General features: G+C 23.3%; 6 protein-coding genes across 6 annotated transcripts in view; 2 read left to right on the top strand and 4 right to left on the bottom strand.

Annotated features, from left to right (window-relative positions):
- Nucleotides 1-294: 294 nt before the first annotated feature.
- On the top strand, nucleotides 295-711 carry DICPUDRAFT_43717 (uncharacterized protein; the record flags this gene model as incomplete). The annotated part of the gene is made up of 2 exons (XM_003294585.1): nucleotides 295-358; nucleotides 437-711. The coding sequence occupies 2 exons, from the start codon at nucleotides 295-297 to the stop codon at nucleotides 709-711; spliced, it is 339 nt and encodes a 112-aa protein (XP_003294633.1).
- Nucleotides 712-1,327: 616 nt separating this feature from the next.
- Nucleotides 1,328-2,537, top strand: DICPUDRAFT_90770 (uncharacterized protein; the record flags this gene model as incomplete). Its single annotated transcript, XM_003294584.1, has 4 exons — nucleotides 1,328-1,436; nucleotides 1,648-2,069; nucleotides 2,149-2,361; nucleotides 2,430-2,537. 4 exons carry the CDS (start codon nucleotides 1,328-1,330, stop codon nucleotides 2,535-2,537), a joined length of 852 nt encoding a protein of 283 aa, XP_003294632.1.
- Nucleotides 2,538-2,706: 169 nt separating this feature from the next.
- On the bottom strand, nucleotides 2,707-3,970 carry DICPUDRAFT_93253 (uncharacterized protein). Its single transcript, XM_003294582.1, has 2 exons — nucleotides 3,514-3,970; nucleotides 2,707-3,446 (listed from the first exon to the last, which is right to left on the bottom strand). Exons 1-2 carry the CDS (start codon nucleotides 3,851-3,853, stop codon nucleotides 3,175-3,177), a joined length of 612 nt encoding a protein of 203 aa, XP_003294630.1. The 5' UTR covers nucleotides 3,854-3,970; the 3' UTR covers nucleotides 2,707-3,174.
- Nucleotides 3,971-4,311: 341 nt separating this feature from the next.
- On the bottom strand, nucleotides 4,312-5,130 carry DICPUDRAFT_85090 (uncharacterized protein; the record flags this gene model as incomplete). Its single annotated transcript, XM_003294581.1, has 2 exons — nucleotides 4,312-4,983; nucleotides 5,059-5,130. The coding sequence occupies 2 exons, from the start codon at nucleotides 5,128-5,130 to the stop codon at nucleotides 4,312-4,314; spliced, it is 744 nt and encodes a 247-aa protein (XP_003294629.1).
- A 342-nt stretch (nucleotides 5,131-5,472) lies between these two features.
- DICPUDRAFT_159660 (uncharacterized protein) lies at nucleotides 5,473-6,247 on the bottom strand (the record flags this gene model as incomplete). Its single annotated transcript, XM_003294580.1, has 3 exons — nucleotides 5,473-5,673; nucleotides 5,743-6,086; nucleotides 6,172-6,247. 3 exons carry the CDS (start codon nucleotides 6,245-6,247, stop codon nucleotides 5,473-5,475), a joined length of 621 nt encoding a protein of 206 aa, XP_003294628.1.
- Nucleotides 6,248-7,298: 1,051 nt separating this feature from the next.
- The window catches only part of DICPUDRAFT_43718 (uncharacterized protein), a gene marked incomplete at both ends in the record, with an annotated part of 3,764 nt that continues 1,445 nt past the window's right edge, over nucleotides 7,299-9,617 (bottom strand). The window contains 2 exons of the mRNA XM_003294579.1: nucleotides 7,299-7,434; nucleotides 8,640-8,699. Coding sequence (XP_003294627.1) covers nucleotides 7,299-7,434; nucleotides 8,640-8,699 — 196 coding nt within the window. The remainder of the gene's footprint in view (nucleotides 7,435-8,639; nucleotides 8,700-9,617) is intronic.

Raw genomic sequence — 9,617 nt, 5'->3', positions numbered from 1 at the left:
ATTGCTTTACTTTTTTTTCTCATATTAAGTTAAACCAAAAAACCATATCTTTAGAAGATTCCGGATTTCTTTAAAGGTCATTTAATTAGATTTTATTTTTATTTTTGGGAATGAGAAATGGGAATTGGAATATGGTTAAATTACTAAAAAATAAATTATGGGATTTTAAAAAAAAAACCATAATTTTTAAAAAAAAAGTTAATTAAAAAAAAAACTATAAATTAAATTTTTTTTTTTTTATATCAACATTAAATAAATAAATAAAAAATATACAAATAAAATTTTAATAATAAAATGTCAATCAAAGAAAATTTAGAAGAAATTATCAAAGGTATTCAAGAATCAAGAATTTTAGAAGGTAAAAATAAAATATAAAATAAAAAAATAAATTATATTTTTTTAGCTAATAATAATTCTATTTTTTATATGACCATAGTTTTTGATAAATACTACCACGATGATGTTGTTATGTACGAAAAAGGTGACTCTACCAATCGTGTTGGTAAAGCTGCCAATCGTAAAGCTGAAGAAGGTTTTGTAACCAACGCTGTTATCTCTGAAGCCAAAGTCCTCAAAGTTCTCGTCGATGGTAATAACACTGCCTATGAAATGTTTATGAAATTTACCTATGGTGGTCATCCAGTTGAAAAATCTCAATGGGCATTACAAGAATGGAAAGATGGCAAAATCATCAAAGAAGAATTCTTTTAAACTTAAAAATGTGAAATAAAAAAATTAAAAGTCATAATTAAAAAAAAAAAGAAATAAATAAATGAATAGAAACAATTATTTTAAAATTTTTAAAATTTTATTTTTTTATTTTAACAGCAAAATAGGAAACTTTGAGAATCCTTGTTGGTTCTATAATAAAAGAAAAAAAAAAAAAATTTAGTTAATAAAATATAAAAAATAATGTAAAATAGCTATTTTAATACTTACAACCCTAAATATGAGAAAGTTATGAAACAGAAATACACTGAATGGCAATGTAAACTGTCTATAAACTTTTAGGGATACCTAAAAGCTATTGGGTATTATATGAGAAAGCTATGAAATCCATTTAAAAGATTATCTCCAAATTTAACAAAGAGGTAATCATTATGTGTTTTTTTTTCTTTATATTAAATGCGAAATTAATTAAGACACACAATTAACAATCAAAAAAATAAAAAATAAAAAATAAAAAACAAAAAATTAAAAAAATTAAAAAAAAAAAAAAAAAAAAAATTTTTTCAATTTCATTCCTTTTTTTTTTTATATTTATTTTTTAAATTATTTTAAATATACACAATATTATAAAATGAGCCAAAATTTCAATTTTCAAAATATGAATCTCAATAAACTTCCAAAATTACCAAAAGGTGGTTTTGGTGGTGGTTTTGGTTTTGTAATTCTTGGTGGTTTAGGTTTATTAGCTTTAGATTCATTAGTCAATGGTAATATTATAAATATAATAATTACAATTACAAAACTATAGCAATTACAAAAACTATAGCGCAATTAAAACAACAATAAAAATAATAAAAAACAAAATTGTAAAAAAAATACTTGATACTAATTTTAAAACCAATTTTCATAAAACTAAATAATAATAATTATAATCATCATCATCATCATCATCATTTATTATCACTATTAATATTATAGTCGAAGGTGGTCATAGAGCAGTTGTATTTAGTAGACTTAGTGGTATTCAAGAACAAGTACTTAATGAAGGTACACACATTCTTATTCCATGGATTCATCGTGCAGAAATTTATGATGTAAGAGCAAAACCAAGACAAATTTCATCATTAACTGGTAGCAAAGATCTTCAAATGGTCAACATTACTGTAAGAGTTTTATCAAAACCAAGAATTGCTGCACTTCCAGCTATTTATAGAACTTTAGGTAAAGATTATGATGAAAGAGTTTTACCATCAATCGTAAACGAAGTTTTAAAAAGTATTGTTGCTCAATTCAATGCCTCCCAATTAATCACTCAAAGAGAACAAGTTAGTAGATTAATTTTCAAACGTTTAATCGACCGTGCTAGAGATTTTAATATTGAATTAGATGATGTTTCAATCGTATGTATTGGTTTATATTTTAATAGCACACACTATCATTATTAGTTTAAACTAATATAACATTTTATTACATTTTTAGACCCATTTAAATTTTGGTAGAGAATATGCCGCTGCTATCGAATCAAAACAAGTTGCTCAACAAGAAGCTGAAAGAGCTCGTTTCTTAGTCGAAAAAGCATTACAAGATAAAAGAAGTATTATTGTTAAGGCTGAAGGTGAAGCTCAAGCTGCTAAACTTATTGGTGATGCCATTAAACAAAATCCATCATTTATTCAACTCAGAAAACTTGAAGTAATTATTTTAACCATTTTATCATTATCAAATGTTTATCATACTAACCATTTATTTAATTTTTTTAGGCCTCAAGAGAAATTTCTTCAATTATTTCAAAATCACAAAATAAAGTTTTTATCAATTCAGACACCCTCCTTTTAGACACAGTTAATGAACAAGATGAACAAAAATAATTTTATTAACTATTGGTTATATATAATTAAATCATTTTTTTTTTAAATAAAATATAAAGAAATTTACAATAAACTATTATTATGTCTCAATTGTCAATTTATTTAATATTATATAATAATTCAAACTGAAAAAAAAAAAGATTTTTTAGTTTTTTTTTTTTTTTTTTTTATTTCGTAAAACTTTATCTTATTTATTTTCATGAAAAATAAAATTTTAAATAAAGAATTACTTATTGTTTAATTATTTTTTATTTTTTTTTTTTTTAAAATTATTTTGTTTTTTCTAAAAGGTAAATATATTTAAAATAATTTTTAAAGGAATTAAAAGCACAAAGGAAAAGGTGATTTGGTAGTGGAATAAATATATAAACTGAGAAATATATATATAATTATTTATGATATGTTTAGTTGGTATCAGCAGCAGAGGTAGTAGCGGCGGTATCTGGGGTATGTTCTGGAACTAAAGCAATTTTAACAGAGATTTCTCTTTCACCATCGACTTTTTGTTTGTGGAGAGCTAAACCTTTTTGTTGGTTGGCAGAATCTTCAAATTCGACAAAACCAAAACCTTTGCTCTTGCTGGTGGCTTTGTTGAAGATAATGTGAGCTGATTTTGGACTGTATTCTTTGAAGGCTTCTAATAATTTAGCATCATCGAATGAGTATGGAATGTTTCTAACAAAGAGAGTGGTTGATGATTGTTGTCTATCAGCGGTGTTGGCAGCTGGTTTTCTTTCTCTATGTTTTCTTGTTTTAGCGGATGATGTGGTGCTTGGTGAAGCGGCAGCTGGTGATTCAGTAGTAGTACTTTCAGTGGCAGAGGTGATGATTTCAGCAACTTCATCTTTTCTGTCTGATGGTTTGGTGTTACGTCTGGTGGTATTACGACGACGGGCTGGTTTGTTGCTGGTGGTAACAGTATCTTTGCTTTCAGTGGTGGCGGTGGTTTCGGCAGCATCTTTCTTTTCACCTGATGGTCTGGTGGTTCTTCTTGGACCACGGTTTGAGTTTCTTCTGGTTGAAGTTCTCTTTGGTTTTTCAGTGCTTCTTTCACGAGCTAATTCGACGGTGACGGCTTTGCCATCGATTTCTTTGCCATTGACTGCAGCGATAGCTTTGTTAGCAACTTCAAGATCTTCCATATCAACAAAACCAAAAGTGTTTTCTTGGTATCTTTTGCTAATGATTCTAACACTTAAAACTTTACCAAATTCAGCGAAAGCTTTTTCGAGTTCTTCTTTTTCAACGTTTTTGGTTAAGTTACCAACAAAAATTCTGAAGGCTGGGGTGGTTGGGTTAGTGGTTTCGGTTGACATTTTGGGTGGAATAGGAAAGCAAGTCTTCACACGAAAGTATGGGAAATACGAATGGGGAAAAAAAAAAAAAAAAAGATTTAATTACGAAAAATAATTAAACAAATAATATGTTATGACAAAATATATGTATATAAATTAAATATAATGTTTGAAAAAAAAAAATTTTCAATTTTTTAAAAAAAAAAAAAAAAAAAAAAAAAAAAAAAAGAAAAAAAATTTAAAAAAAATTAAAAAAAATATAGAAAGTTATTTTTTTATTTTTTTTTTATTTTTTTTATTTTTTTTTTCTTCCAGATTAATTTAAATACTAGTTTAATTTAAATTTTAAAAGGAGGTTAAGAAAAAAAATTTTGTGGGGGTTTATTTTTATTTTTTGTGTGGGTTTATTTTTGTCATGTTGGAATTGGATTTTTTTATTTATTTAGGAATATATTTCAAATACTGAAATTATAATTTCTTTAAAGAATAGTTTGGTAGTTTAGTTTGGTTGTGTCGAATGCATCGCCCATAAAAATTACAAACACTGATATTAATGAAAGTGTGGTGGCACAAACCATCATGTACCAAGCTATATAGGGCTGGGCATAGAATGTGAAACTATCGGTTTGCTTTAAATGTAAACCATCGCTGTTTTCATCGCCACTTGCACTATTGTCTACATAACTATAGGTATAAAAAAATTTAGTATTTATATTATTACATAGATTTTTAGAGTAAAGCCTAAGACAATCTTTTTTCTTTTCGTCGTTTACACCTATAAAAATAAATAAGGATATTCCAGAACATAAAACACCAAATAATATAAGCATTTTAAAGAAAATTCTAATATATTGGTGCAGTCTGTGAGGAGGGTGATGAGTTTTTCGGAGTGTTTGATAAAATAAATATACAAGAGTTATGGCAATACATATAAATGATACACTTGCAAATGCTATTGAAAGTCTGAAGATGGTTAAATAGTTTCTATTGTTATATTCATCTTGAGAGTCATAGTATTGAATGGTGGTTGTGGTGGTTGATACTGTCGAGTTGGTATTCAGTGTTTTTAATGTTTTATATTTGTTGTATTCGTAAAAATGCTCCAAAATAACCTTACCATTTACCTTTGTTTTATCATAGTACCAATAACTCTAAATATAAAAATTTAATTATTAATAATAAACCCAATTTTAAAAATAAAAAATAAAATTTTTTTTTATAATTACAGAAAATGAAAATATAAGTGAAATCAAAGAAAATGTTAATAAAATGATTGATATAATTGATGCTTTTGGCATCTTTTTTTTTTATTTTAAAAATACAAATAGTTATAGTTATAATTATATATTTATATTTTAATATACAAAAAAATTTAAAAAAAACAAATTAAAAAAAAATTATTTAAACAATTTTTTTTTTCAAAATTTAGATTTTTTAAAAATTAAAAAGAAAAAGATTTTTTCTAAAACACCACAAAAATTAAATATAATGAATAAAAAAAATAATCCAAAAAAGATATATTTAAACCATTAATTTTAAGTAATAAAAAAAATAATTCTTTATTTTTTTGATAATTTAAATATAATTTTTTTTTTTTTTTTTTTTTTTTTTTTTTTTTTTATCAATTGGCATTGGGTTATTTAGAAAATACCACCGATTATATTAATTACAGTAGCGGCAATTGTTAATGCACTAGCAATAACCATGAATGACCAACCAAGATATGGTGTAGTGGCATAACCGTCTTCATTTTTATTAAAGCTATCAAAAAGGCCATTATCGCAAGCAACTGCACCCAATACACCATCTTCACAATCATCCTTTCTGGCACCTTGTAAACCCTATTTAAATATTAATTAATATATATTATATAAATTTATAAAGTATAATATAAATTTTTGTCTACTTACCAAAAATATAAATACAGCAAGGAAACAGAAGGCAGTACCAGCGATTAAAATAAATTTACCAAGGATATTTAAAATGGTACCAATGCATGGGATTTTCTTTAATAACCCAATAGCAGAGAGTAAAACTAAAAATGCAGCAACAACAAGTACAATAAATGCAAGGGCAGTAAAAGCTAAACTTGATTGATAGATTTTTTTCTCTTTGCTGTCCTCTGGAAGTTTTCCATATATACTGAAAAGAGTATCATCACCGTTTTTTGAGGATGTTTTAACTTTATCATACTTGTAGTATGCCATAGAATGGACAGAATCTTTATCACCAATTCTAATAGAATACCAATAGGCTATAGTATTGTAATTTTAATAAAAAAAAAAAAAATAAATGAGTAAATAATAGTAATAATAAATAAAATAATAAATAATACATACTGGATAAAGCTGCAATTGAAAAACCAATAGCAATAAGAATCAAAACGAATGAACACATGGCACTTTTCTTAACCATTTTTTTTTTATTTTTTTAAAATATATAATTTATATATTTTAGACAAGTAATTTTTTTAAATAAATAAATAAATAAATAAATGAAATATTATTACAATATTATTATAATTATTAATATAATAAAATAAAATGTTTTAACATTTATTTTTATTTTTATAGTTTTTTTTTACAAAAACATGTTTATTTTTATTGTTTTTTTTTTAAAATAGTTTTTAAATAAAACTCATATTCAAATAATTATTTAAAAAAATTATAAAGGTTATAATAGTTTTAAAATTTAAATTTTTATTTTTTTTTATTTTTTTTTATTTTTTTTTATTTTTTTTTTTTTTTACATTATTTTTCAATTCAGTTAAAACAAGAATGAAAGAAAAAAGTATGAATTCTTCTTAAAAAGTGTGGTCCAAACAAAAAAAAAGGGTCTGAAATCCTAGTTGACTTGTTTACTAAAGATTATTTATAACTACACTGCCCTAAAATGAAAATTTATGTTGGGATGATATCATATTAAATTTAGTTTTAAAAGGGGTTTTTTTGAAAATAAAAATTTAAAATTATATTTTATAAATATAACCAAACAATCAGTCTTTTTTTTTTTTTTTCTCTTTCAATTTAATATTTTTATTTAATTTTAGTTAGAGGTAAATCAATTGATTAATATGTTTTTTTTTTAATAACCTTATTTATTATTATTTTGAGGTTATCTAACCTTTATTATAATTCTAATTTTAGATATAGAATCAAAACTAATTTTAAGTGTTTTGATTTTTTTTTTTTTGTTCATATTTTTTTTTTTAAAAATGCACATTGCGCTTTTTAAAAGGATTTTTATATTACATTATTGTTTTTTATTTATTTTCTTTTTTTTTTTTTTTTTTTTTTTTTTATAAAAACAATTTAGAAAATACCACCGAAAATATTAACAATTGTTGCAATCAAAGAAGCAGCACTGGCAATAACTGTTCCAACAAAACCAATATCTGGACCATATTTCATAGCATTATTTTCACCTGTAAATTTATATTCGCAGCTAAATCCAGAGGGAAGGAACTTTATTTTTCCATTTTCACAATCTTTTTCCATTGCATTTGGCAAGCCCTATAGATAATAATAAATGAAATAAAACCTATTAGTACTGATAGTTCCAAAAAAAAAAAAAAAAAAAAAAAAAAAAAAAAAAAAAAAAAACTATTAGAATTATATTAAAAATGTTGTATAGATTAAATGAATAATATTTACATGAATAAGAAATAATTGTAAAAACAATTGCAATAATAATAAATACTAATGAAATAAGGGCACTTTTTTTTACCATTTTTTTTTTTTTTATAAAAATATATAAATAAATAATTAACTATAAAAGTTTTTTTGTTTTTGCAACTTAATGATTTTTTTTTTTTTTTATTTAAAAGCAATATTTTTATTTAAAAAAAATATAAAAAAAAATAAAATAAAATAAAAATAAAAATAAATTAAATGTTTTACATTAAAATGGTAAACCATGGCGGCCAGTATGTATAAAAAAATCTGTCTTGAAGTCTCGGTTAAACAAATTTTCAAATAACAAAAACTAAAAATAATTTTCTTTTAAAGAAATAAAAATTAAATTTTAAAAAAAACAAAAAAAAAATTAAAAAAAAATATTTATGTTTCAATTTTCACATTTTCAATTAATTTTTATTTAAAAATAATTTTTTTTTGGGTGGGAAAATTAAAAAAAAATAAAGATATTAAAGTGATTTAACACTGTGTTTTACAATAATTTCTTATTTACATGAATTTGATTTTTTTTTTTTTTTAATCCCAAAATAAATCAAATCCATTTTTTTTAAAAAAAAATGTTCTTCTATTTTTAATTAATTAATTAAATTATTTAAAAAATCGATCACGACTGCTTGTTTTTAAAAAGTTTTGTATAGGACGTTAAGTGTTATATTTTTATTTTTATGAGGGTTATTATAATATTGTTTTCACATAATTCTATATTCAATTTATATATATTTAAAATAGTAATCAATAATTTTTCCATGAATTAAAAAAAATTTGTTGTACAATTGAATAAATAAATTTTTTATTTTTGTTTTTTTTAAATAGGTAAATATTATTTACCAATTTTTTTTTTTTTTTTAATTATGTAAATTAATGATTAGGGGTTTCAGTAGTGAAAACACCACCAACAAATGACATAACTAAAGCGGCTAAAGTAAAACCAGTTGCAATTACAATTGTAATCCAAGATGTTGAAGGACCCCAGCTTGTTTTACCGGATTCACCCATAAAAGAGCCATATTCAAGAGAGCCAGTAAAATCTTTAAATGGTCCAACTTTTACGCACTCTACATCTGGGTTACTGCTATTATTTTTACAATCTTTGTATTTACCACTTGGAACACCAAGGAAAACAAACATTGAAATCATACAAAAGATTAAGCTGACAATTAATAACATTCTGCCTACCATTAGAACGATTGGTGGAAGTTTTTGTGAAACAGCTGGGATAATAGAGGCAAGGATAGTAGCAAGGGTGACAATCAAAGTAACAAAAGCTAGAACATTAAAGGCAAAGGAGGCTTGATGGAATTGCAATTGATTTTTCCAACTTTCACTAAATTGTGGTGGAATTGGGGATGATCCGCTGGTTGTTTGTCCATTTTGTTTCATAGTAATCTTGACTCTGTCAAATCTTAATTGATATTCAAACGACATGGTTTGATTGTTAAAACCAAGAGGAATATCATCAACTTTTATATATTCCCAATAAGCTAAAAAAAAAAAAAAAAAAAAAAAAATTAATATTACATTCAATTTACAATGTTATTGTATAATACAAATAAATTATAGTAGACTACATACCTGCCATAGAGATAATTGTGCATACAACTGCCAAAAAAGTTAGCACTAAAGTTACTATTGATCCGATTTTCATTTCTATCAAATATATATATTTTTAAATGATTATAATTATAATAATAAAATGATTATGTTTTTTTTAATAGATAAATTACAAAAGTAAAAAAAAAAAAAGTTAAGAAAAAAAAACTATTTATATTTTTTTTTGCATATCATAAACGTTAAATTTATATTTTTTTTTTTTTTTTTTTTTTAATTTTTATTTTTTTTATCAAACAATAAAATGTTTATTTATATTTTCGAGCATGCTGAAGGAATCTTTTATTAAATATTTATATGTAATTAATTAAATTCAAACAATTTTCAAAAAACCCCTCAACTTACTTTAAATATCTGATCATTTTAACTTTTTTTTTAAAAATTATCAGATGGTTTTTTTTTTTTTTTTTTTTTAATGCATATTTTTATGGAATTGTATACTTTTTTTTTTTTATGGTTTTTTTCATATTGTTGACTATTAA

This window comes from Dictyostelium purpureum (assembly GCF_000190715.1).
Source record: "Dictyostelium purpureum unplaced genomic scaffold DICPUscaffold_596, whole genome shotgun sequence".
NCBI lineage: Eukaryota > Evosea > Eumycetozoa > Dictyosteliales > Dictyosteliaceae > Dictyostelium > Dictyostelium purpureum.
The sequence above is the reverse complement of the archived record's forward strand: the minus strand, read 5'-3'. Positions and strand labels throughout refer to the sequence as shown.

Excerpts from the sequence above, each read along its gene's own strand:
- DICPUDRAFT_93253 (XM_003294582.1), bottom strand. The coding sequence starts at position 3,853 with ATGTCAACCGAAACCACTAACCCAACCACCCCAGCCTTCAGAATTTTT. Across the intron at positions 3,447-3,513 it reads TCCAAGAAGAACCACCAGAC|CAGCAACAAACCAGCCCGTC; the intron begins CATCAGGTGAAA and ends TACTGTTACCAC.